The following is a 27,311-nucleotide window of genomic DNA, read 5'->3' as shown; positions in this document are numbered from 1 at the left end:
CATAACTTGGACATGCACTGGGAAACAAAAAAAATTCATCCGACTTGCTTTATTGCGATATTTGCTTTACTGCGATATTTGCTTTACTGCGTTGGTCTGGAACAAAACCAACCATATCTCCAAGGTGTGCCCGAATACCTGTAGGATGTGGGTATGATAAAACTGCCCAAACAGGAAGGCAGGGAGTGATGAAGACAGGATTCAAGGCAGGGATGGGATGGGGGTCCCTCGGGATTAGATGTTGGCCATTGTTAGGGTCCTAGCTTTTGATCAATGGGCTATGGGGTGTGTATTACATGACTAGAGTTATTTTAATCATGGACATTTTTAATAAGAGCAGGTCATGCAAGGACCAAAGAGAATACACCATGATCCGGATTATGATGTGCCCATAATTCTGTGTACCTGAAGTTCATGACCTGAGTTCTGCCTGTCCAGCTCATGGCTATCTACCCAGCACCCAGCACAGGGCTCGGCACATAGTAGGTGCCCAATAAAGATTGGATAGATGAATGATTTAGTGAATGGGTGATTAACGGGCTCCAGTGGTCAAGTGTGTGTGTGTGGGGGGGCGGGGTGAATACCACAGATGGAAACACAGGGCAGCCCAGGGGTGGTGTAGGGGTGTGGGGAGCACCTCAGGTGAGGCATGCTGATCCCCACAATGACACCACAGACCCCAGGAATGAGGACCAGATCTGACCCAGGCCCTACACAACCCATGACCACCCAGATAGAGTTTTCTTGTGGATACAGGAGCTTGGGGGATATCTCGGTCTCCCAGCCAGGGCTCTGCTGGGCCCTGCAGTCAGGGGATGGTGGGGTGCCTGAGCTGTGAGTGGTTCAGCTCCAAGAGGTTCCCCACATCATCCAACCGTCTGCCACCGTCCCCAATGCTTCCATGTCCCCATACCCCCTCTAGTCACTCCCATTATATGCTGCTTCAAGGTGACTCACTTTTTCCCTCCTAAATAGATGGATTTAAAAAGGAATGGCTGGGGCGCCTGGGTGGCTCAGTCATTAAGCGTCTGCCTTCGGCTCAGGTCTTGATCCCAGCATCCTGGGATCGAGCCCCGCATCGGGCTCCCTGCTCCGCAGGAAGTCTGCTTCTCCCTCTCCCACTCCTCCTGCTTGTGTTCCTGCTCTCTCTCTCTCTCTGTCAAATAAGTAAATAAAATCTTAAAAAAAAATAAAAAAATAAAATAAAATAAAAAGGAATGGCTATGTCACTACCATAAATGGAAAAGCAATACCTGTGCCACAAATAGGAGACTGTAAACATAAACAGGCAGAAAACAAGAGGCTGTGCAATTCTAGCTCAAGAGCGCAAGGCCCGCTCTCTCCTGGCTGGCAGTGGCTGAGCCGGCGCGGGAGGGATGTTAATGCTGCCTAACAGTAAGTGAAGCTTTCTCCCCTTGAAGGAGAATTGCTGTGTGATTCAGAGCTAGGGGCCGCCTTCTCTGTGACCCACCCTAACCTCAGCCTGCAGGACTCGCCAGTGGGTTGCCCCTCACCCTTTGGGAAACTGCCCCCTGACCAAGCAGTTTTCATTTTGTTTTTAGGCCCAGAACCCTTACGGGGAAGCCTCATGAGCAGAGGCCCGCCCGGCCTGAGAGCTGTAGCTAGGCAGGGAGGCCCAGCTGGAGGAGTCTCCCTAGCTCTACTCCCCAGCGAGCCCCTCCCTTGTTCCAGCCCCTCCAGCACCCCAGGGAAGCAGGCACAGGGCCAGACTGGCACGGGGCAGGCCCAGCTGGGCCCCGGCAAGCCCCAGGGAGCCAGGGTGAACTCATCCCTCGCCCTTAATTATCTTCCTGGCTAATGAACATCTGAGAAGCTCCATGCCATCAACAGGGAGGACCCCTGGGATGCTCAGGGCTGGGAGGTTCTAAGGGCCAGATGTCACCTCGGAGGGAGGTGGTAGGGGCCCTGAGAGAGGAAATGGGCTTGGGGAGGGGAGCTATACTTCCTGCTTCTTCTCTGTAGGGGAGATAGCTGGGGCCAGGCAGGCAGTTAGAGCCAAGGTTAAGTGTAGGACTCTACAGCCTACCATATGGGGATGAAACCAGGCTCAGAGCTCACCACTTTGGGTGACCTCTAGTGAATGCCTTAGCCCCTCACTGCTCCAAGTGTGGTTCACAAACCATCAGCACCACCTGGGAGCTTGTGAGGAATGCAGAACCTCAGGCCCAGACCTACTGAGCCAGAACCTGCATTTCAACAAGACCTCCAGGGGATTTGTGCCTCAGTTTCCCCATCTGTAAAACAGGATTAAAATGTGCTTATACGTATGAGGTGCTTGCTGTTTGCTGCTATTATCATAACTTATCACTCTTGTTATTATTGAAACAACTCACTCTGGGCAAGATAAAGGCTGGTCCCAGGTCACCTACTCCCAGCCCCCCACCTCTCAGCATCCCACAGGTGGGTTTCATGGGACTAGAAACCTGTGGCTCCAGAGACGCAGTGACTTGCCCAAATTCCACATGGGGAAGCCCAAGTTCACCCCACACCTGACTGACCCTGTTACTACTGTTAATAGTGAACGGGTAGGATTGCGTCCTCTGCAGCAGGCACTTGAGGGACTCCCAACCACCCCCTGATGGCGACCTTACTCCCGCCCCCATCTTCAGATGATACTCAAGGACAGAGAAGTTATGCTGCTTTTCCAAAGCTACCCAGCAAGAAAGGCTGGATTTGAGCCCCAGCGGGCTCTCAACTTCTATGTCACATGGCATTCCCCTCACCATTTTGCCCCAGAGTCTCCCCCACCCCCGCCCCCCACAGTGTCCTTGCCTCTCCAGTCATCTGCCAGTCCTGGCTCTGGGGTTCTGAGCCTGCCCCTCCCATGTCCTCACCACTAATGAGGTCTCTGCCAGCTTAACACTGGGATTGCAGAGAGCTCTGGAACTGGCTCCGTGGGAAAAACCTGCTTCCCTCTGCTCTGAGCTCCTAGGTGTGGCTGACTGGAGGGGAGCCTTTGAAGGCAGCGCTGGGCAGAGCCAGGAGCTAGAGCTGTTCTGAGATGCTTGATCTCGCCTCAAGAATAGCTGACCTGGAGCCAGGCTTCCCTCTGTTTCTCTGTCCCCCATTCCTGCTTAACCTCCAGCTCGCCATTGGCGCCTGGCCCCCCTTGGCTAGGGTGGAGGCTGGGCCAGGCCTGGAGGTCTACAGTGTGATCATTCACTCACTCACTCACCATCCCTGGATTCAGGATCTACTGTGTGTCAGGTACTGTTCGGCAGACGTGGCAATGCACAGAACAGACCAAGGCCTGGCGGGAGAGACACACCAGAAGTTAATCACACACCCTCACAATGCACGGGGAGGGAGAATAATGAAAGGGACTGCTCTTGGGTGCGTATCTGGAAGATGAAGGGCAAGAATGTTGCAGCAGAAAGAAACAGCGCTGGCCAAGGTCGGGTGGCTGGGCGTGGGGGTGGGGGGGTGTGGGGGTGGGGGAGGGAACAGCTTGGTGCCTGTGAGGAAGGAAAGAGGCCAGCCATGCTGGAGTGGGGAGAGTAAGCAGGGCCTGACCACCAGGCCTCGTGAGCTGGGCCCTCCATCTGCTCCCAGAGGCTTTGCTTGAGGCTTGGAAAGACATTTACAGCAGACAAAGGCTCCAGCTCCCAGGATGAGGGGCTCTACCTGCACCCCTCCTACCTTCCAAGCTGTGGGGGCCCGGAGGACTTGGGCCACAGAGGCCTTGAAGGACCCACTCTCACCCCTCCTGTAGGCCCCAGCTGGCCACAAAGGGGCTCTCATCTCGCTGGACTGCCTTCTTGGGTGGACAAGTGGGGATTAGCACACTAACAGGCACCTCGGTGTGTCCAGGCAGACAAGGCCTGGCCTGGAATTCTGCCTCCATCACAAGGAGACCGTGGTACTTCACTCTGGAGCCTTGGGTTCCTCATCTGTAAAATGGGTCGGGTGGATAAAATGTGTTAAGCCAAGAGTACAGGGCGTGGCACGTGGTGGGGGCCTAATCATGGGCTTATTACGTTAAAGAGCCATGATTACAAGCGGCCAAAGGGCTGCAAATTCCCCGCAGCTCAGCCCGCACCTGAAGGAGAGCTCCGTGCGGGCAAGGTCCTTGTTGGTTTTGTTCGTGGCTGTTCTCTCGGCCACCGGTGAACCCGGCACCCGGTGGGTGTTCCGCAGGGTGGAGTGAACCGATGCGCGAATGATGAATGAATGAATGAACGAACGACTGAATGACCTGCTCCTTCCCCAAACTAGGACATTCAACTGCAATGTCCCGCTCTCTCTCCAGCCCCGGCCCAGGGTGCCGCGGCACCCTGTTTCCAGACAACACTCTTACCTGCGGTGCGCCTCAGTTCCCCTCTCTCTGAGTGGGCGGGAATAAGGGCAACGTCGCCGCGTTGGAGGGAGGGCTGCCGCGGGCGCCCCGCACCCACCGGCGCCCAATCCGCGCGCGCCGAGGCCGAGTCCGCCCCCCGCCCCGCCGGGGCCGCCCCGGCCCCGCGCGCACGTGACCCCGCCCCGGCCCGCCCCGGCCCGCCGTCCCAGCGCGGGCTTCCATTGGCCGCTTCGAGCGGGCCACGCCTCCGGCCGGGGCGGAGCCGGAGATGCCCCGCCCGCCGCAGAGCGGGGCTCCTGCGTCCCGACGGTGCGCCGCGGCCGGACCGGGCTGGCTGGCGGGCGGAGCCGGGCCCGCGGGGCTGCTGCGGTGCGATCGGGCCGGGCTGCGGGCGGCGCAATGGTGAGCAGAGCCGAGCGGTCCGGGCGCTCGGGCCGGGCGGGGGTTCGCGGGAGGGGAAGGGGCGGCCCCCGGTGGGCTGGGGGCGCGCGCGGGGCGGCTCAGCCGCGGGCCAGGGGGTTGGGGGGGCGTCTTTGCGGCGGGGGAGGGGCAGCCCGGGCGGGGGCGCGGCTTCGGGAGGAGGGTCTGTTCCGGGGGGCCGCGCCCGCGGGCGGGGGTTCTTTGTCCGCTGCGCTGCGGCGAGATCGGGACAAAGGAGGCGGCGGGGGGGGGGCGGGGGGCGGCGGCCGCTTTGCGGGGAGCGGGTCTCTCCGCCCCTCCCTTCCCACCCCGTGCCTGCCCGCCACCGCGGCCCGCAGTTCCGCGCCCCAGGCCGGCTGCAGGCTTCCTCGGGACGCCTCGGGATATTTAAAATTAACGGAGGAGGCGGGCGTCCTAGCATCCCCCAGGGTGGCCCGGAGGGCTTCGGGGGTTAGGGGTGGGAGCGCGGGTCCTGGCGAGGTCTGGCGCCCATTTAGCAGGTGGGGAAACTGAGGACGGGCCGCAGCGTTTGGTGCCGAGTTTCGTCGGCGGTGACTGCGCGGCGTGGACATGACTGGGTATCGTGGTCCCCCGTCCCTCCCCTCCCCCGCCCCAGTCGGGCCGGCTGGAGTTGCTTCTCCAGTTGTCGCCCCCCTCCAGCTGTCGCCCAGGGGGCCGAGCCCCTTCGTCCCTCTAGCCTCGCTCAGCTCCTTGGTGGAGTGGGGGAGACGGCGTCGCCTGGCAGGGTTAAATGAGACGGTGCGTGGAGCTCGCCTGGCACGGCGCCTGCACGTTGCCCGCGCTCAGCACGCGGTAGCTGCCGGGGCGCCTGTCATCCCTGTGTCCCCAGCATCGAGCCCTTGTCACCCATCCTGCCCCGGCGGGGGCCGCACTGGGGTTTACCTGACCCCTGGGCCTGAGGCAGGGGAGTGGGGAGGTGGGGGCCAAGAATATGACATTTTTGTCTCAGGGTTGAAATCTGGGATTCAGAATCCAGGCTGCCTGGGTTCGACGTCCTGTGCAGCTACTTTTGAGCTGTGTGACCTTGGGCAATTGACTTAACTTCTCTGAGCCACAGATTCTTTATCTGCAAAGTGGGCTCAATAACAACACTACAGTTGTTTTGAGGCTGAGCGGAGAGAGGATCTGTGTGAAGTGCTTAGCTTCTCCACGTCTGGCACATGGTAATCATTGGCAACTTTTGTCGGGCATCTGCTGTTATTACTAAAGTTGTTTGGCCAAGTGGGCTGATCCTGTGAGGATGATCAGTGGCTGATTCACAGGGTGGGAGTACGAGCTGCAGGTCTGGGTCCCAAGCCTGGGCCCCAGGAGACCCAGACTGACCTTGGGGCAGTCCCTGGGCTCGGTCTGCACCAGCTTCCTCTTCTGCCCCCAGGGAACCTAGGGGGTTCTGGTGCGAGCTTCCTCTTCTGGAGGATGGAGTGTGATTGGGTGGCTGATGGGAGGCCGAGATGACACTGGCTATATGGCTGCACATAGCCTCAGCCCCGTAATGCTTTTTCCCATCTGCATCCCTGCTGTTCTTGGTCCTGGTTTTTGGAGGGCAGGAGCCTTGTGCCATGCATCCTTGGGTCCCAGTGCCCGCTTGGATCTGGCACAGGGTATATATACTCCCCCTGCATCCTGACTCTGCCCAGCAGTGCCCTGTCCTTGGGCAGGCTTCAGCAGACTGGTGACCCTGGACTTTAGAGCTTGTTTTTCTAGGAGCTGTGGGTGAGATCCGAGGGTCAGGCCACCCTTGGCCCAGGGAGGCAGGATTGAGGGTCCACGGAGCGGGAGAGTGGAGGATTGGTCCTGTATGTTTTGGGGGATCCAGATGGCCTCGGGTGCTAGCCTTCATCCTGACTGAGGGAACTTTCCAGGAGCTGCTACAGAGGTTGGGGGTGGGGAGGTATGTTCTGTCCCTCCCCCTCCCGCCCCCCGCGGAGCGCCCAGAGCCTCCAGGCTCTTGGCTCTGCTCTGTCCACCAGGCTGGCCCCGTCCTCTGCACTTGGAAGACCCCCTCCTTTGATCTCCTGGGCCCCACTTCTGGGGGCACATCCCACATTTTGGCTCTTCAGTCTTGGGCAATGCACTCAAACTCTCTGTGCCTCAGTTTCCTTATCTGTAAAGTGGGACCGATACCGGTGAGCTGTGTTAGCCACAGGGTTGTTGGGAGGATGAAGCAAGTGTATGGAATGAGTGTTGAGCTAATTTGATGATTGTTCTGAGAGGGTGCAGGTTTCCCACGCGCTATCCTGGGCGTCGACCCAGCCCAAGCTGTGGCATCCCTGTCCTACCCTGTGTGCTTGCCTGGATCAGGGTGAGGGGTCAGCTGACTTGCAGGAGATACCTTGGCTCAGAAGGGCATGAGGGAAGTCGGGAGAGGCAAAACAAGTGGGTAGGGTCCAGCCTGGGCCACGGGGGTTCAGGGGACACCAGCCAGCCACCCTCATGCTTCACATGTCCCCTGGGCTCTGATTCCCGGTGGCACCCCACTCTCCCTGCCTCCTAGCACGTGGAGACAGCTGCCCCTTCATGGGCTCAGACCTCTTGGGAATCCACCTGCCCTTGCACTCAGGCTGCCAGCTTCCTGGAGTCTATTGGGACAGGTGTGGGGACCCATGCGGAGGGTCCCGGGAGTGGCTTTGGGTTGGAGAGCGGGCTCAGGGGTGGGAGCCGCCGACCACAATCCCCATGAGGGCAGGGGCCCCTCTAACTTATCACTGTGTCTCTGGGCTTGGAACACTCAGCGGGCATTTATCAAGCACCTGCTGTGCACTGGTAATAGGGCTGGGGATCAAAATGGTAAAATGCAAGGCAATGGCAGGTGTGGGGTGCTGGGGCGTCTGGAGCCAGGGTGGTCTGGGAAGGTACCCTCCCAGAGGCACCCACGGAGAAAGTCCTGAATGGTAAGAAGGAGCCAGTCACGGGAGAGTCAGGAAAGAACATTCCAGGAAGGAGGAACAGAAAGTTCAGAGGGTTTGAGGTGGGAGGGCAGGGAGGGTGTGAAGAAATCCAGGGAGGCAGGGAGTTTTGCTTCTCTGCTGATGCCAGGAAGGGCTCTGAGCAGTGGGTGATGTGAGCAGAGTTTTTAAACCATCATTTCTGAGGAAATACTTGCTGAGTGAATGCAGGGACAAACAACTCACTTGGGGCGGGGAGGGGTGGCGCCAGTAAGCACAGGCCAGGCATGCCCATGGCCTGGTCAACTGGGCTCTGTGCACTTGGGGGTGAGAGTCCTCCTGGCCTGGGGCGGGGGCAACAGATAGGGTTTTCCGGTCACCAGTCCTCTCAAAGGGTCCCTCTGAGCTGGGGCTGCCTCTGTCTCAGTTTCCCCATCAGTCCTGGGACCATGTGGCTTTCCCCTGGACTGGTAGGCGCCTCCTAGGCTCCCTGGCAGGTTTGGCCCCTGGGGGTCCCCCCTCCTCAGGTCTTGCCGCCATTGTTTGATTTCCTACTTCCTGCCCCCAAACACACATATACTTCCCCTTTTCTGAATTGATACTGCATTGCCTTCCTGTCCAGGGGCCTGGTAGGAGGGCAGGCACCCCAGCAGGTGCCGGACACAAGAGGGCCAGGGGAGGGACAAGGCAGGTGGGCGTCCTCTGTAGCAGGAAGAGCAGTTCACCTGGCACAGCTGGCACGCTGTCCGGCGGGGGAGGGGGGGTACCTGTCCTGTCTGGAGGCCTGAGGGGACAGGCTGAGAGGGATGGTGGGAGCTGATGGCAGCCCTGCTGGTGGCAGGGAAGAGGCCAGGATAGTCTGTGCACTTGGCAGCCGAGCAGTGTGCAGGGCCCCTCCTGGAGCACACAGCCTGATGGGGGAGGCAGGTGCCAACCAGATGGCCGTGCTGTGGAAGCCAGGGTTGCACACTGAAGCAAGCGCCCTGGAGGGAGGGCAGGAGTAGGTGCAGGTGCAGGATGAGGAGACCCTCCTGGGCTGCGGGGCCTGGCAGGCGTCCCTTACTGAGCTGGAGTTAACCAGGGCCCGCCGGGGTTTCTCACCCTCCGCACTGCTGATATTTGGGGTCGGATCTCTGTTAATGGGGGCTGTCCCCTGCACCGTGGGATGTTTAGCACTCTCCTGGTCTCTGTCCACTCCATCCCAGGAGAACCCCCTCACTGCCGGTGGTGATGACAAAAACGTCTCCAGACATTGCCAGATGTCCCCTGGGAGGCACAGTGGCCCCAGCTGAGGCCCACTGAACGGGGGGGGGGAGCAGAGCGTTGGGGCACAGAGACCTGTCTGGCTAAAGGCCTGGAAGTCATGTGGCCGGGGAGAAGCAGGGGGTGCAGGCGCAGCCTGTCGGGCCCCGTAGGACTTGAGGCTTTTCCTCTGTGCCACAGGGGCGTTGGCTACAGTGGACCCACACAGGTGGGCCACGGAGCCTGGTGGGAGTGACAGCCACAGCCTGAGCCTGCAAGTGGTAAGGGGGGGCAGACGTCAGAGGTATCACCCCCCTCCTGCCCAGGACATCTCTGCACATGTGGGCACGGTTGGCAGGGCCGTACTCGGGGGGAGGGCCCTGGACAGACTCCAGGGGCGTCGACTGAGCCGCCTTGGACCTCCAGGAACGCCTGGCCTTGGGTGGGCGGGGAGTCTCCTTGGTGTGGGTAAGAATCACTTCTCATTATGGCTGTTATTGCTCAAGGACGGCAGGTTCCATCCTGTCTGGAGGGAAAGCCTTCCCTTCCAAAGCTCTCTCCCTGTGTTGACGGCCATCTCTGCAGAGTTCAACAGCTAGCTCTTACTGAGCGCTGAGAGTGGCTCATGCGTTTCCCCACCCTCAGACGCTGGGGTGCTTGATACTCTTATTTGCTTCCTTTAGGGCGAGGAGGCCAAGTTCGAAAGTGCAGGGTCTTGGGACGCAGGGGAGCCGGCTGGCTCCAGCACCTGCAGCCTCAGTCGCCCGAGAGGGTCTGGGATTTTTCTGCCTGCTGGGCTTCCCAGTGCTGGCTCCCCTGCGCCCCTCGCCAGCCCCGTCCATAGAGGAGAAATCCGAGGCCCAGCGAGGTGCAGAGGTTTGTCTGAGGTGGGCGGCGGTCCAGCGCACGCTCCCGCTGCCTACCGCCCTCAGCTCCTGCGCTTGCCCGCAGGCCCTCCTGTGCCTCAGAGCCTTCGCCGATGCCATTCGCCTGCCAGGAATGCTCCCCAGGGGCTGGCTCTTCCTGCTGCCTCAGCATCAGCCTCACCTCCCCGGGTATCGCCTGCCCCGCCTGACGTAGCGCCCTGTGTTCCTGGCATGGCGTTGGCAGATCGACCCATTTGTGGTCCGGGGCCCGCCCCTGACGCTGAGCTCGGTGCGGGCGGGGGCCGGTCTGCCCTCCCCCAGGCTGTCCTGAGTGCCTCCACATTCCAGGACTGGGCTGCTGAAGACTCTGCCCAGGCGGGTCACAGTTCTCTGGTGGACAAAAGCTGTCATCTGCTGCAGCCTCTCCCAGGTGTTCCAGGAGACTTGGCTGGGTTACATATGTCGCCCGTTGGAGCGACGGGCTGAGGTCATTTCCCTGCTTTCCATTCCCTCGTGTCTGGCCATCACAGTACTGGCTCCTCTTGGTCCCTGGGCAGTTCCTGAACACCTCGTGGGGCTGGGCTCTCAGAACGTTCTCCTCGAACAGACCCTCTTCCCGCTTCCAGGGGGGCTGCAGTAGGGTTGCGGGTCATGGGCCCCCTTCCCTGCATCTCTGGCTCCTTGGCTGAGCGAGGGTGACTCCTGTCTGGTAGCAGAAGCACCGATGGTGTCAGGGGTAGGAAGTGGAAGTGGGCTGTTGGGAGCGAAGAGAACGCTCGTGACGTCATGAGCTAGAAACAGTGAAAGCCAGCCGGCGTGTTTTTCACTAGGATGAGGGCAGGATGGTCAGGCTTAAGACCTGATTAAAAAGAGCCCCTATGGGCGAGGTCCCCCCACCCCGGCCGCCCCGAGCTTGGGAGCTGGCAGGGCCCCGTGGAGTCCCCGGTGGAGCCTCACCCTGCTTTGTCTTTCAGGGCTCTCGGGTCCAGCCTGGGTTCCAGCCTCGCTGAGCAGACGGCCCCACGAGCTTCCTCCCGCGGAAGCTCCCCAGGCGCTGACCATGTCTATTATGGACCACAGCCCCACCACGGGCGTGGTCACGGTTATCGTCATCCTCATCGCCATCGCTGCCCTGGGGGCCTTGATCCTGGGTTGCTGGTGCTACCTGCGCCTGCAGCACATCAGCCAGTCGGAAGACGAGGAGAGCATCGTGGGCGATGGCGAGACCAAGGAGCCCTTCCTGCTGGTGCAGTACTCCGCCAAGGGACCGTGCGGGGAGAGAAAGGCCAAGCTGACCCCACACGGCCCAGACGTCCACGGCTGAGCTGGGATGCGGAGGCCCCGTGGCCTGTTTGCAGCCGGCTGAGAGGCATGGGGAGGGGCGGAACCACAGACGTGCTGCTGGGGACGGCTTGACACCTGCAGGCATGGCCTGGCTGGGCTTCATCACCGCATGCACTGGCTCCTGAGGCCTTGGCCGTCCTTAGCCGGGACGCCTCCTGGTGGGACTGCCCATTGCAGGCAGTGGGCAGGCCTGACCTTGCTGGGGCTCACGACCCCGTAGCGCTTTTGTTACTTGAATGTTGAGCTGAGCCTGTTTTTGATGGAGCTACTACTGTAACGCGTGAACTCACAAACCTGTGAACTGTAAATAGGCCCCAGAAGCATGTGCTGAAGCCTTTTTTTGCTGATTTTTAAAAATACCGTGTAGAGCACATGGGACAGACTGTAGTCATGATAAGCTGACTCAAGGCTGTGGGGGGGGGTATCTTAGACATGGAAGGCCCACACTGCACTTGGTAGGGGCCTCTAATATATATGTGTGTATGTGTGTGGGCAGAGGACGGGACATGTCTGTTTTAAGTCTCATGGCTGACCAGCTGGGGTACTTTGGTGATTTCTGCTTGGTTAGCAATGGATGGAAGAACCACGCGCCCCCCTTCGGTCACGAAATAACCAGTTCCTGTTGAGAGTGGAGTTACTGCAAGGAAGCCGCCGCCGCTGCTTGAGAGCCGGTGAAGGACGAGCCGGGGCCCGCATCCTGAGGGCTGCCAGGCGGCCTGGTGGCAGAGCAGTTTCTTAAGCATGCTGAGCACTCTCCCCCGCCACTGCTGTCCCCCCCGCCCGCCCCCCGCAGCATTACTCATCATTAAGCTTCGCTAGGAACACCAGCGCCTGTGGCGGCTACCTTTATCTGAAACCCAGCTGGCCCAGCAAAGAGGAAATAGTGTTTTTTGTTTGTTGTTCTATTTAATACTTTCTGCACTGGAGGGGTGGGGGAGGAGACCTTGAGGGTCCCCCCTCCTCCTTTTCATGCATTAGTCTCCTTTCTTCTCTGAGCACCACCCACCTGCTGGGTACTGGACTTCACTTTCCCCAGCGGGCCACCTAGGAGAGTCTCCTGACCCTGCTCCAAGAGCCCCAAGTGCATGAGCACCCAGGAAAGCCCCCTGGGACGGCGGCCTGACAGCCCACCCCTAGTGGGCCCCAGGGGAGGGCGCGGCGGGGAGAGTGAGTTTCAGGTTCAGGACGGGGTTTCCATGAAGATGAGTTGGTGGCTGTCACTCGGGCCAGCGCCCCCACAACCTGCATCTCCAAGGTTTCCCTTGTGTATACTTCAGTGAACTCGCTGAGATTGTTAATCCCACCACCGTAAAGCACATTCTCCACTATCATGATTAAAACGTGGCTTGTGTCAGCATCCTTGGTAATAAACTGGAGGCCAGCGTGGGCTTAGCCGCGGAGCACTGGTCGGGCTGACGGCAGGTCCTCTGGCCTCACTCAAGTCTCTAACAAGCATGTGGAACTCATAATCTACTTTCTGGAACCCCAAGGAGGGGGCTTAGGGAACACTTCGTTTTAGCAGCATACCCTTCAGTTGGGGGTCAAACATGAAGTGTTAGCTTGTGGGATGGGAGAAGGGTAGCTCGGTAGTGTCTGAGCTGTAGGCGGGAAGGAGACGCCCCAGGGGGCTACTAAGGAGCCCCTGCAAGGCAGCTGGGCCTTAGCACAGGAGACACGTCCCTGGCCCCTAAAACGGGGATGGCCGAGCCTGAGAGGCCGGAGACCGTCAGAGGCCCCCTGGACCGGAGGGGGCCAGCACTCTCAAAGGCGCCCCCTGGAAGATCTGGGAGAAGGCTGGCTTTCCGGTGAAGGACCCTGGAGACCCAACGTGGAAGGTGTAGGGGTGTCTGATCCGTTCCGCTCACATCTCAGAACTTCCAGGCTTTCTACCTCTACTTTCCGCAGCCAGCAGCACACAGCCAGGCTGTCTTCATCTGGGGAACCGAGGAACCCCGGCCCCAGGCCGTCCCTGAACATGATGGCTTTGACTGTCAGACTTGCCCTGAGGTTTGAACTGGTGGCGGTGAAGTTCTGGTTTTGAAATGATGAACCTTCACTTTCTCCTGGGTTTCACTCCTGGGGGTTCCTCATCCCACCTCTGCCCCGGTTGCCAGGGGCAACGTCTTTGCAGTGGCAGGGCCGGGTCAGGGTCGCAGGCTCGGGGGGCACCGGTGGGGGTCTCTGCGAGGCAAGTGGGAGTGCCCGGAGAGGTGGCGAACAACCACATAATAGCGCTCACTGTTCCTATTGATCAATAGCTACTATTTTTAGTGTAGACGCCAGAACCACACATTCACATGGCTTAGTTAAGTTATGACCTCTCATTGAATTCTTTCTGAATAGGCCCACTGTTGTGTTCTGGTCTTCTGACGGGTCAGTCAGGAAATCAGCCTTTCATCCTGCATGTCATCACAGAAGCAACAGTCGGGGAATGGGGAGGGAACTCTTTGTGACACTGAGCCACGAAACTACGGACCTACTTTTCAGACAAATGTTCAAATGGAATGTGTTACTGTTTCTGTCCAAGCTACCAAGTTTGTGCAATAAGTGGAAGGGATGTCATCCCTGTTCAATAAATGCTGAATGACATTCAACTTGATTTTCTAGACCACTGAGAAAATCTTTATTTACAATAAATTTCAATAAAATTTGCATAAATATATTCCCAATGTACAGTTTTCACCTCTGATTTCTTCATGTCATTTTAAAAGTTTGTCTGTCCTGTTCTCATTGCTCCTTTCGGACGCCAGCGTGGAGCTGCTGTTGGAAGGCAGAGGGGTGCTGCCAGGTAGCCGGGGGGGGCCTGGGGGCTCGGGGTGGTCAGAGCCGACCTCCTGTGGGGGAGGGAGGCTTTCGGCTCCGTCCTTGCCCTCCAACTTCCGCTCCATGGTTGCCACCAGGATCTTGAGCCACGTGTTCTCAGTGAGGAGGTTTTCCGAGGCGTCGGCCAGCTCCTGGAGCTTACGGGCCACCTCCTCGAGCTCGCGGGTTTTCTGCTCGTACAGGGCCTGCAGCTGCTGGCTGTGCAGCTGGAGCAGGCTGTGCTGCTTCTCCAGGGTCTGCTTCTGCCGGAGCAGCCGGTGCTCGTCCCTGCGCACACTGGAGAGCTGGGCCTCCACCTGCACCTGTGCGCGCTGAAGGGTGCTGATTTCTGCCCTCAGTTTCTGGATCTCTCTCTCCAAGTGGGAGATGTGCCCCTGCTGGAAGACTGCCTCGCTCTGAAGACACTCTTTGGTAGGAGGGTTAGCTAAGTTCTGGGGGACAGAAGCAGGGTCTGAGTGATGCAAAATGAACCTCAGCAGATTAGGAAGGGTGATGGGAAGGTCTTCGGGGTATTTCACACTACGGTCCTTTCTGGAGAGAAAGGGAAAGGAGTCAAAGGTGAGAGTCCTGTCAACATTCGTAGTCCAAACCACACCACTACTGAAGGTCGGGCTGCTTACTTCCCACCGAAAGACATTCCGAGGATTTTACTTAAAGCGGGGAAAATGTTATCTGGGCAAAAACTTTTCTACGAAGCTGAAGATGTCCCGTGTGCTCATTCTGTAATTAACGTGGCTTATCTCAAATGTGTGTTTGTTCCTGAGGACAAAGAGTCCAGTTTCTGGTAACAACCTTCCAAGAAAGACAAGAAGCTCCCAGACCCAAGCCTCAAGCCAGGGATGGAGGGCACCGGCAGCGCATGGGCAACGGGGCCTCCGCGAGCTCTGAGAGGCTCAGGGGCGTGTAAGGAAGGATGTCCTGGGGCAGGACGTCACCCGTGTCACTCCGTGGCTGTCAACAGTGGTGCAATAGGGAAGACTGAACACTCAGCCAGATTTCTTCCGCCAGCATTTATTACACATTATCCAAGGCAGGAGTTCTCAACCCGAGGCGACTATAACCCCCCAGGGGCATTTGGCAACATCTGGAGACATTTTTATTACCACGATGGAGGAGGTATCACTCAAGCCCTGACCCCTGATACAAAGACCAACCAAGGGACTCCGAGAAATTAAGGCCACCCCGCCCTGAAAGCACAGAATAAGGAAGGAAAGTGACATATGAAGGGGGTTCCCCCAAAGCTCTGTTGCAAGTCCTGATGTATAGAAAATTCCTTTTTAGGGGCACCTGGGTGGCTCAGTCGTTAAGCGTCTGCCTTCGGCTCAGGTCATGATCCCAGGGTCCTGGGATCGAGCCCCGCATTGGGCTCCCTGCTCCGCGGGAAGCCTGCTTCTCCCTCCCCGATTCCCCCTGCTTGTATTCCCTCTCTCACTGTGTCTCTCTCTGTCAAATAAATAAGTAAAATCTTTAAAAAAAAAAAAAAAAAAAAAAAGAAAATTCCTTTTTAGAAGTTGTCATTTAACTGATGACCAACATTTCTGCCACATATGGGCCCCAGAGCCGCCTGCCGGGCAGACTCACAAGGCTGCCACTCACGATCTTGAGCGCCCAGACAGGTGACCCCTCTGCACCCCTGCACTGCCTCATTTCTGTAAAAGGGGTAATAAACGCATCGTCACTCTCACGGGACTGCTGTTCGGATGACACGGATTAACCTGAATGCTGAGTGTTAGCTGAAAAATAGTCATATCATTCCTTAAAAAAACAAGAAACCATTCATTAAAAGCTTACACACCCTCTCCACACACAAAGCCAGTGGTCAAATATCTAAGAAAAGACAAAAGGTGTTCTGCTGATGGATAGCTCTTTCCCAATGAAATAAGAATCACAGGGAAATTAAAATCACACATGCCCTGTTTTATACATTTACGGAGACTTTCAGATACATGGACTAGTCAAATATGTGGAGTAAGTATATAACCACACCCTCCCTTAAAGCATGGTTTTCTTCACAGAGAGAAGCTTCCTTCGAGTTGGGGACTCCCAGCCTTTCAACGGATGACTGAAAACCCCCAGATCCCTATGAGGTGCAGGTGAGGAACGACGACGAGTGGACGAGCGGACAAGCGGAGGCTGGCTCCGCCCCTGAGCCGTGCAGCGCAAACCTGGTCTCACAGGACAGGGGAGCTGAATCCCCAGGAGAGAGCTGCCGAGGTGCCTTAGTGTGTGTGGAGACATTTGCAGGACTGAGAATGACACCTGTCAGCACACTATTCTGGAGTCCAGTCCCTGGAGCAATCTCTGTGAATCCACCGAACCCGTGTGCTGAACAGCTTTCCAACTTTCTAGGAGTGGCAAGGACACGAGGTGTGAACAAACTTCCACAAAGGAATCATTTTGGAAGTGGAGTCGTAAAAGGCCCCACGGTGTGAGTCCACTCTCAATCCGCTAGGAGTGTGTTCATGCACCTCTAGCACCTAAACGGCTAGATGAAAACATGAGGAACAGGATATAAGGCCTCTACTCCAAAGAAGGGGGTAGGAGAGTGGGGGCAGGCGGGCTGCTCCCTTCCCAGGGCCCACACTACAGTAATCCACCGCACCCCCGGGACATCCTCAGCCAGGCCCGGCCAGAGCACCTGACTTCCGCAACGTCACACAGAGCGGTGTGAGCAGAGCGGCTGCAAGACGCCCCTGCACAGGAGAGCCGGAACTGCAGGGGCAGGAGGGGCACAGCCATCCCATGTGGCTTCTCTCTTCCATGACTATAAAACACGTGCTCGCTGGGGACCAGCTGCAAAGCAAACAAGACGCAGCCCTCACATCACCTGTAATCCTCCTCCAAAAGAACTGTCAACATCTTGACATTTCCCCTACTTGCTGCACACATTTGAACCTAGTGCACATGCAAACTTCTCTTTTATCAAAACCCATATATTCTCTTCACTAAAAATAACATAAGCAAAAAAAATAAATAAATAAATAAAAATAACATAAGCATATGCACCGTGAAAAAGACCTTTTTCATTTCCTCTCTTGCAAGCGGTCAGCTCCTGCCCATGGCTCATGCACACCTTCTGGCCCATTATGCTGAACACTCAACTTGAACCAGCTGACGAGGAGCTTACTTCATTGCTGAATACTCTTTGTTTTTAGGAAATAAGAAAAATTCCATTCCTGAGCAGTAAGGCTTTGGTTTCCCAAGCTCTGCATACTAACAAAGAGCTGGACTCTCTTCTCATATCCAATATTTACCTTCTTGACTTTTTAATGGGGAGGGGCTGCAGGGAACACCAACACGCATCCCCACAGTGACATCAGGTGGCTTCCTGATGAAAGCTCGGCCCCCCACACAGCCTGACTCAGTCTCCCAAACACACGATTCTCTGTCTCTCTCTCTTGCTCTCTCTCAATACATACTCCTGCATTCTAGTTGCTGAGAATGTCTCCATGCAAAGGCACGTGCTGGGTGTTATGACTTTACCACTTTCCCAGACTATGTTTGAAATTCCAAAACCAGGCTTCATTAGATTCATGCCCGACCTCCATCCCACACAGATGAAATTGCTAGTGTTAGTGCCCAGGATCCCTTGACTGTGTGGCTTTAAATGCTTCTTAGAAGGAAAAGGTTCATCACGACAGTTAACAGAACAGGATGAGTCACACTCTGTTTTTAGTGTGTGATGTGACAGGACCCTACTACCCCAGGAAGTATTCCAGCAAAAATTCCTTGAGATAAAGAGGAAAAAACAAGGAAATGATTCAATCTCTAGGAAGGAAGCACGCTCCTGGAGAAACAGAAAGTATGGCAGTGGCTACAATGAACAGTAGAAGTGAGTGCAGGAGATGAGAACAGGAGACATCACATGTATGACTTAGGAACCTCACTAAAATAATCCTGCAAATGCTTCCCCCTGGAAAGATACTGTCAGAGCCGGGTGACTGGTCCCTGAGGACCCATTCTTTTATAAACAAAAGGGAATATTTTTTTTAAAACAGGGCAGAACATCTGGGTTTATCAGGCTTTCAAAGGCCAAGAGTTAATTTCCTTTTTAGCAAAACATCCGCATCTAACATTTACTAATTGCCAAGTTAGGCTTTGCTTATGTCCCACCCCTGTCTATTGGGCTTTCAGGGTAGTTGCTGTCATCACTGAATTTGGGAGTCCGCTTAGACAAATGTGAAGACATCAAGGTGACAGCCCCAGGGCAGACGTTCACAGAAGTCTGCACACCTGGGGAGAAGGCTCCTTGAATCCCAGGAATGGGGTGCAGTGGGGAGGAGAGTCTCCATTTCCAACTTGCACAAGAGGGACAAGGTGCTCATCAGCAGGACCCGATGGAAAATGACACACGTGAAAGCCTGGGGAAAGCAGGGCCTGACATCCGGGGGCTCAACAATGAGCGACCATCCTGCCCCACGTTAATGTGGCTCTTTGCTTTCCATCCACTGTAGTACGCTCATAAGGCCAAGAAGGCAAACGAGTCCTGATGGCCACATTCACGTTCGTGAGAACACACTCTGGGAGGGGAAAGTTCTCACCAAAACCACATCTGACCTCGTGACGCCAAAGCCCTTTTACCCTTGGTCCCTAATGGCACATTTTTTGAACAATGTATTTTATTCGTAATAGTTTAGTAATAGCTAATGATTTGCATTTCACTTCTCTGAAGTGTCTTAAACCCATTTCATTTTCAGCAAAAGAATCCCATCCGCCCAAATATTGAAAAAATTCAGCTTTACCTGTTGCAGGGAAAAAATAAGACAGTGGGAAGACGGTCGACCATAAATTCCCAAGGAAGGTCATTCTGAGACACATCAATCCTGGCAAAGGGAAAGATGAGAAAAAGTGAAAGATCAGCCCAAGACACTCCACCCTGAAAGAAGCTTCTCTGGTAACAGAAGAGCCTGGAACATTTGCTGTGGCCACACTGACCAGCCCCTCATAGTCAGTGCCAGTGCAAGCCGGCTGCAACTCAGGCAAGAAGAGCTGATGCTTCCAGAATATGTAACTTTCCACCTCACTTACGGAGTGGAAGGGACATGTCCTCAGAGTAAAAATGAGCTTTCCAAAAAAAAACAAAAAAACCACCTCACTGACACCTTGGGAGCAGTCCACCCACCTGACGGGATCTGGTCAAGTACTTTAATCCCTCCATCGGCTCTGGAAAAAGGAAATCACTGTGCAAAATACATCAAGCCTCTGAAGACATAAGAAAGCTACATTCTATTTTATATTTATATTTTGTAAATCTGGAGGGAGGCCACAAACCTGTATTTTTTAGCAGATTTTAGATTAATTTTCTAATGCAGAAGATGACAAAAAATGACACCTGTGTTCAATTACCCACCCTGTGCTTTATTACTATTGAAGGAGGCAGCAGCCCCCAACCCCAGCCTGCAGGGATCACTCAGGTGGTGCAGAAACAAACAAAAAACATCCTAGAAGGAGGGAGCAGACCATGGAGGGCCACTTGGCCAGGAGGCTCCGATGTCAATCATCACAAACAATGCATACAAAAGATGGCAATTTTTTGTATCACCAACTTGACAGAAGTTTCCAGAAAGTATAATGGGGGGTGGGAGTGAATCAGTACCATGCATTTGTCCAGAAGGATGACCAAATTATAATGGTTTCAAACAACTGAACAAAACAGCACTCCTCCCTCTGCCTGGGACAGCCTGCCTAAAACATCAGAGTTCCATTTTTTAAACAAGTGGCATTGAACGCTTTAGTCTATCATCAAATACTTTTCTTCTGAGTTTTACTTCAAAAACAAAAATTTAAATTTGAAAGAAAAACATCATCGTAAACATCCGCTCAGAATTCCACTGGGCTAATCAGGACCTTCTTTCTGGGATTCTCATTCGGGCTTGGTGTATATGCCCCTACATTGTGAAGAGCGGCACTTGTACATCTCATATGCGATTCTTTTCAATTAATTATATGAAAAGCATTGCTCTAATAAATGGGTCAAAATCCCATCAAACTCCCAGCCACAACTGACTTAGCTGTGGCTCTCCTGTTGGACATAAACCATGCCACAGTGTCACGCTCCTCTCCAAGCCCTAGTTCCTTAATTCCCCAAAGTGAAATTAACTGGGGCAAAAATGTTAACTATTTTTGTGCTTTCTCACAAATGCTGCTAACACGCTTACCAAAAAGGTTACGCCCAATTCATGAGCTAGGTCTGACTGTGCCAACTTCACTTTATCAACACAAGATGCTGTCACTTAAAAGCATCTGTTAGTAAGTGTAAATGACACTTTGTTATTAATTTACACTTATTAGACTGTAATCTCCATACTTGTTTATTTATACTCTCCTCCTCCAGGAGAAACCTACTCAAGTCTTTTCTTCACCCAGGAGTCCCTTCCGGCTGTGTCTCCCCTGCCCCCGGGCTGGTTTTTCAGTGTGGGAGAACACACATAAAATGTCCCAGCCCGACCATTTCTGAGCGCAGAGCTCAGCAGTGATAAGTGCACTCATAATGGGGTGCAGGCATCACCACCACCCAACTCCCCAACCATTTCTTCATCCTGCAAAACGGAGACCTTCTACCCATTCAACAGCTCCCCACTCCCCCGCACCCACCATCTACTTTCTGTCTCTGTGAATCTGACTCCTCTGGGTGCCTCACATCCCTGCAATCACACAGTATGTGTCCTTTTTTTTTTTTTAAGATTTTATTTGTTTATTTGAGAGAGAGAGAGAGTGAGCACAAGCAGGGGCAGGGAGGGGCAGGGGGAGAAGCAGACTACCCACTGAGCAGGGAGCACTGAGTAGGGCTGGATCCCAAGCCCTGAGATCATGACCTGAGCCAAAGGCAGATGCTTAACCAACTGGGCCACCCAGGCATCCCGTGTCCTTTTGTATCTTTGTACTTCATTTAGCACTGAGTCCTCAAGGTTCATCCATGTTGTAGCAGGTGTCAGAATGTCCCTCCTTTTTAAGGCTGAAGAACATTCCCCCGTGCGGACAGACCACATTCTCCTCTTGGCAGTTCCTTAAGCCTTTGTTCTTTCTCAGGGTCTGGAGTATGAACACCTGATTCTGGGTCCTGGTCCCTCACTTACAGGCAGTGTGACTCTGGGCAAGTTACCTACCCTCTCTGTGACTCAGTTTCTTCCTCAGTAAAAAGAGATCCTAAGACCTGCTTCACTGAGTGTTCCAACGAGCAGGGCAGATAACATGTATGAAGAAAAATCTCATGGCACAGTAACTCCTCAAATTTGGCTCTAATCATCACTTAGAGCAGATCCAGTGGGTGAAATACAGATGCTGTAAAATACAGCTACTGTCCTTTTTTTAAAGCCTACCTTCCTCACTTCTCTCATTGAGCCCTTTTCTAGTGGAATCTGTTTATCTTTAATTATTTTTTGTAACTGCTTCACCTTGGAAAGTTTCCATCTCTCGAAGGAAGTAGCAAAACCCAATATTCTACGTTCTGCTATTTTTTCCTATGATTTAATCTTCTATATTTAATTCTATCTGGAAGGCTGAAGTCTAAACAACGCCCCCCCAGCCCAAACAGCTTAGTACCTTTTCCAAAAACTCTTTATTTGAGGCTTGTTTTTTACAACACAATGATTTAAAAATTGTTTTGCTTACTACAGAGGCCACGTCTGGTTACCCAAGGAATCACAAAACTAGAACACATAGTTATCAACCAATTCTTCCTCCTAATTTTAGGAGTGAGGAGGGAAACTAAACCTGGTGGAGAGATTTGCTCCAAGTCCCAGGGCCGGTTGGAGGCACACTGGGGACCTGTCCCCTTTCACTGGGCCAAGGCCCCAGCGCCATGGAAGTCCGTGGGCACCCTTCCCATGGTATTCCGGAGAGTTGGCCAATCCAAGGGTTGTTCTAGCAACCAGGTCAGCACTGCTCCCCCACTCACCCTTCCATGAATTCAATCAGGGCTAAACATACTCGACACCATGGAAGGAACACTCAGAAATCATCAGGAAAACTTCAGTTTCGGTGAGGTTTTGCTCATGGCTTTAAACTGACAATTAAATCACACCAAGTCTTACCCAAGGTTAACGAACAATGGGCAGACCCTTGCAAACCATATGGCTAAGCTGTAAGGAGGGAAGACAGGCACAGGCCCAAAGTGCCGCAGGCTCCCTTACCTTGCCACAGTGAATGTATCCGTCGGCAGGAGGCGAGCTAGCTGGATAAAGATATGATTGAGGGATGGACAGAAGCCACACCACTGTGCGTAATACAGCAGCAAAACGTCCTGGGGGAAGGGAAGACGGCTGTTACTGGCGCCTAGGAAATGAGCTCACATCCTCATTGTGCTTAGAACCCAGCAGGCATTCAAGAAATGTTGCTTATGCACCCATGATGAAAAATTTTATTTTTAGATCTTTCCAATTATGTGTTTTTTTGTTTTTTTTTTTTTTTTAAGATTTTATTTGACGGAGAGAGCGAGAGAGCACAAGCAGGGGGAGCAGGAGAAGGAGAGGGAGAAGCAGGCTTCCCTCCAAGCAGGGAGCCCGATGTGGGGCTCGGTGACCCGAGCCGAAGGCAGACGCCCAACCATCTGAGCCACCCAGGTGCCTCATTATGTGCTTTCTTTAAGGACTTTTTGCAGTTAGAAAACCAGCATGTAACTCATGCATGTTGTGCAAGAAGACTGCCATGTGATTAATCTGCACATCAAACCTGAATGCTCACCCCAACAACTGCGGCTCTGGGGATTATTTTAATAGGGAGAGACGGCATGATTTCTGCCTCTCTCATGATTCCATACCTGTTTGTGAAGGACCACTTCCCAAAAGGTATCAGTTGTCACTTCAGTGATTAGATGCTGAGAAGGGTAATGGGCAGAGTCACTTCCAATGAGATGCCTTTTCAGGGGACTGTAGAGAACGCTGAAGTTTTGAATAAAAGACTCTAAAAATAAAGAGAAAATGAGATCAGCTCTTCGCTAAGTACTGGGAGAGTAGCTGGCCTACTTTAAACTCTACATTTAAAAAAAATGGGCTGGCTTCACAGGCTTGCATTTTTAACACTTCACCTACAGGCAAAACCCTGAATGCACCAGGCGGGGATTTAGGTAACAAAATGCCGCACAATGTCAGATGCTCTAGTATTTACAGACTAGGAATTCTCCTTTTTTTCTAACAGGATCAGTCCACAAAGAGACACCCGAGACTGCACAGATCATCATGCCACAATCTTTAAGAGATTTCAACCTACGATCGCAAGACCTCTAAACATCACTACAAAGACAGCTACTACACAAGCTGCCGCGAGCGGACAGGTGTCTCTCATGTTTATTCGAGTTCTTCAAGTTTCCTTTTTGAAAGTTTAGGAAAAATAAACTCAATCATATTTAGTGGGAAAACCTATAAATAAAACCCACAAGCAATCTGAAAACCTAACTTGAACTGACAGCTTTTCCCTTCCCATAAACTCCAGTGTCCTCAGATTGCTTGGTTGTCTGTCCGAAGCAGGACTGATCTGCTGTGTTCTCCCTTCTTTCTCCTACTTCTAACTCTCCATTTTGAGGTCCAATAGTGATGTGTTTCGCAGAGGGAGGAGGAGTGAAGGGTGTCATGTGCATACTAAAGAGAGGTCATTGTCTTGCATGTGAGTTACTTACTTGGCTAGGTTTCTGAAACATAAAACCAAAAATTCTCTCATGTGAACGAAACCTAAATCCCTAAACTGGCCCAGAGAAGCTGAATGAAGAGTCAACTCTGCAAACCAGTGACACACAGGCCTTTTTTCACGAGGACCCTTACAAATGTCACCAACTACAGGACAAAGAAAAACTGAGCTAGACTTATGTTTCAGAGTAGATACAGAAGATCAAAAGAAATCTGAAGGGGGCGCCTGGGTGGCTCAGTTGGTTAAGTGACTGCCTTCAGCTCAGGTCATGATCCTGGAGTCCGGGGATCGAGTCCCGCACAGGGCTCCCTGCTCAGCAGGGAGTCTGCTTCTCCCTCTGATCCTCCCCCCTCTCATGCTCTCTCTCTATCTCATTCTCTCTCTCAAATAAATAAAATCTTTAAAAAAAAAAAAAAAGAAATCTGAAGAAGGCTTCTTTCAGATGACCCTTGAACTCAAATTGAACACCATTATGAGCTCACTGAATGCCAAGTATTACTGAACAGAATTATGAAGTCTAATAAACACTCTAAAAACACAGGCTTGTTTCACTTTAAGAAAACTCGGGAGGTGCCTGGGTGGCTCAATTGGTTAAGCGTTTGCCCTCCGCTCAGGTCATGATCTCAGGGTCCTGGGACCAAGCCCTGTGTCAGGATCCCTGCTCAGCAGGGAGCCTGCTTCTCCCATTCCCCACCCCCACCCCCCGGGGCTCCTGCTCTCTTTCGTTATCTCTCTAATAAATAAATTTCACTCTTGCTTTCATATTCTCTAAAACTTGGAAGTAAAAGGTTTCTCTCCCTACCAAATTCCTCCTGTCTTCATTTGGCAAACAATGACTTTCCCCGAGTTTCCACTGAGGCTGAACTAACACGGCTTTTGAATTCGCGCTTCCTTGTGTGGACATCAAGGATGTCAGCAAAGTCCTGGGAACAGGACAGCGTGGGTTAGTTCACTGCTGCTGCCAAGCCCCAACAGCAAGCTCGCGGATGTTTTCCCATCACGGGGCTCCCCACCCCCAAAGTGGGTTTTTGCTGGTCTGCAACAGGACACTTGTTTGTTGCCCTTGACGCTTGTTTGTTACAATCTAGACACAGAAGATCAGAGCAGCATCTCTCAAGGAGGTATAAACAGCAAAAGAACAAATTAGGTCTGGTGGCCTTGATACTTGTACATCCAAACCTGTGAGACCAAAGGGAGGACAGGTGGTTCTACGTTTCACTGCTTCCTGTTTAAGCTCCTTTGGAGTGGCACTGCTGCGGGGGTCCCATTCATCAGCCCCCCGGGATGCTCGTAGCACAACGGGTCGCCACCCCATTGCCTTTCCTGCCCACCCCATGCAGCTCACTGCAACTCAGAAACAGGACAGGCACTGCCAATCTGGAACATTGGACTCCTATCCCCCCCCAACCCCTCAGGGGCTACAAGACAAACTTATCCAAAACCTGGAGTTAGGAAGTTTCTGTTCCCTTTATTAGACAAAATTAGCTTCTTTTAAAATGATGACCAACTGCAGTCTAAAGATTTCAAGTGAGCTACAGAACTGACATCCCCCCATGACCAAATGTACTGAGATCCCTGGATAAAAGTTACCGGTATTAAGTTAAGCAATACTTTTTTATGTTGGGGAAGGAAACTGCCCACAGTACCTAGGGTGAACTTCATAAGAGCTTGTTTTGGATCCAAGATATAGTGAGACTCTTCTTTCACATCAACAATTGTGGCAAATTCCTTCACCCGAGTGGCGCTCGGAGCCCCCAGCCTCTCTGCATATAACCAAAATAAATTTGAATCCAAAAGGTAGATGTTCAGGGTCTTGTTGGTTCTGCAGCTCAGGCCTGTGAAGTTTGTGCTACTCACGTCCACTTCAGGAAAGAGATACCTGTTCTCCTCAATGTGAGGAACGGAGCCTGGGGGATCGGCCTCACATTTCTTCTCGAGGGAAGGAAACGCGACGGTCGGGGTTTCAAAGACACCTTGTCCAGAATCAATGAAGCCCGTCACGGCCCTGTTTATGGTCCTGCAACATGCAGTGTAGTAGCTGAAGGGGCTGTAGGAACTCAGAAAATTGCTGCATTCTATGCTGTCCGACGCCACATGATAAAAGGTCTGCTCCTTGAGGTAGAAAGAATCCAAAGCTGCCGCCATCTCAAAGAAGCTGCACTGCGGCATGCCGACCGAGCTCGGCCTGACGCCCCCCGCGCTCTGGTTGACACACAGCTCACAGACGTTGTGCGTCCTGGAGACAGAGTGCCACTGGGGCAGCACCACGGTGTTGCAGCAGGGGGACGCCGTGATCAGCGGCGGCTCCGGCAGCTGCGCGGGGGGCTCAGGCGCCAGAGGCCTGAACACCGGGGTGTCCACTCGCCGCAGGTGCTGAAGGAGCCGCTCTACCACCTGGTCCCCGTGACAGTTGTTGTACTCCAAGGCCACTTCGGTGATCTGAAACACAGGGTGGAGCTCATGAGAGGCACAGCGATGGCGGAGGGAGGGAGCCCGCAGCCGTCGGGCCCGGGAAGCATCCTAGTCCGATTCACCAGGAGCCCGGGCCGGCGGGCCGGCTCTTCCGCTCACTCCATCAAACAGGAAAGCATTACCCCAAAGCTATGAATGAAGAGGCCTGGATTACCTTTCAGAACATGTCACTCTATTAACAGTGAGCCAACTGTGGGGAGCAGGAAGGAGTCTTAGAGGCAGACGTCTCCATCCACCACACGACAAGAGCCAAGCTCCCCCTCTGCAACATACCTCTAAGCTGAGGGGCCACTCTTCCATACGTATGATGTCTTCTTCACCTTTACTAACAGTCTAAAAATGTCCCAAACACCTCATGAGTGGATCACAGTATTTCACGGCATACCTGTTTCCAAATAAATTCACACCTCACAGGAGGCTACAAGTTCAACCTGTTCCAAACCATACTTATCCATCCTGTCTTCCCCCATAACCTCCTCCCCACCCTGTGCTGCCCTCTCTGGGAAAACAGCATTACAAAGTGGGAATGGTGATCCCTCGAGCCCCAACTTCCCCTCTGCGTCCGCACGAGCCTCAAGCCCCGCCACCTCTGACTTCAGCTACAAAGCCGTCCCCATCCTTTGTGTCCCCATGGCCACGGCCTCGATTCAGGCCCTCAGTCGTCACAGACCACCACCACATGTTCTCCCCTGCCTCACTCGGCCTCCACACTGTCACTATTAATTTTAAAATTACCACCCTAAGCACAGCACTCTTCTGCCAAATGACATTCGATGGCTCCCTACTACCTGGAGGATAAAACCTAACACAGTCTGGCCTGCATTTGCCTTTCCAGGGTCACCCCACCCTCTTTAGAGCAGGCCTGGCCAGGACCTCCTCCATCCAACAAACCTCAATACTGTCCCCAAGGCCCAATAGCAGGGTGGCTGCTTCGGTAAAGCTAACGCCGCCTGCGCCACCTCACCTGGGAGTTTGGCTCTGCCTCTTCGGGACCCCAAAGCCCTTCCCACAGAGTCTCACAAGTGTCTGCTCAGATGCCCCTCCTCCCCACAAGCTTATGGACCCTCACAGGTAGAAACCCTGTTTGATTTCTCCTGTTCTCCCCACAGCCAGGCACAGAACAAATGCACAAGAAGATCTGGTGAATGAATGGCATCTCGGGGTAACATACACACTCCCACTTCCTGGGGAGATTAACCACTTTAACCTCAGATCAGTATTAGCCCGATTAGATTTACATTTCATTCTAAGACTATCTCCAAACTGAATACCTTTCACTACCCACCCCAGGTTCATAAG

At 53.8% G+C, this 27,311-nt stretch overlaps 2 protein-coding genes and 1 long non-coding RNA gene across 6 annotated transcripts in view; 1 reads left to right on the top strand and 2 right to left on the bottom strand.

Annotated features, from left to right (window-relative positions):
• Positions 1-2,798: 2,798 nt before the first annotated feature.
• LOC145721587 (uncharacterized) lies at positions 2,799-4,455 on the bottom strand. The gene is made up of 3 exons (XR_014145353.1): positions 4,319-4,455; positions 3,818-3,911; positions 2,799-3,271 (listed from the first exon to the last, which is right to left on the bottom strand). It is a non-coding gene; the product is annotated as an uncharacterized LOC145721587 (long non-coding RNA).
• Positions 4,456-4,609: 154 nt separating this feature from the next.
• On the top strand, positions 4,610-13,765 carry SNN (stannin). The gene is made up of 2 exons (XM_081820018.1): positions 4,610-4,720; positions 10,727-13,765. Exon 2 carries the CDS (start codon positions 10,813-10,815, stop codon positions 11,074-11,076), a length of 264 nt encoding a protein of 87 aa, XP_081676144.1. The 5' UTR covers positions 4,610-4,720; positions 10,727-10,812; the 3' UTR covers positions 11,077-13,765.
• TXNDC11 (thioredoxin domain containing 11) overlaps positions 13,696-27,311 on the bottom strand; it is a 60,638-nt gene continuing 47,022 nt past the window's right edge. For all 4 annotated transcript variants that reach the window (XM_081820015.1, XM_081820014.1, XM_081820016.1 and 1 more), the window contains 5 exons: positions 25,187-25,979; positions 22,678-22,820; positions 22,052-22,161; positions 18,662-18,742; positions 13,696-14,450 (listed from right to left, as the gene is read on the bottom strand). In XM_081820015.1, the coding sequence (XP_081676141.1) occupies positions 13,796-14,450; positions 18,662-18,742; positions 22,052-22,161; positions 22,678-22,820; positions 25,187-25,979 (1,782 nt within the window). In that variant the 3' untranslated portion in view covers positions 13,696-13,795. The remainder of the gene's footprint in view (positions 14,451-18,661; positions 18,743-22,051; positions 22,162-22,677; positions 22,821-25,186; positions 25,980-27,311) is intronic.

This window comes from Leptonychotes weddellii, chromosome 5, assembly GCF_054177405.1.
Source record: "Leptonychotes weddellii isolate Sample4059 chromosome 5, ASM5417740v2, whole genome shotgun sequence".
Taxonomy (NCBI): domain Eukaryota; kingdom Metazoa; phylum Chordata; class Mammalia; order Carnivora; family Phocidae; genus Leptonychotes; species Leptonychotes weddellii.
This window is presented reverse-complemented; position numbering and strand designations above follow the sequence as displayed.

Coding starts and splice junctions, on each gene's coding strand:
- SNN (XM_081820018.1), top strand. CDS start 10,813: ATGTCTATTATGGACCACAGCCCCACCACGGGCGTGGTCACGGTTATC.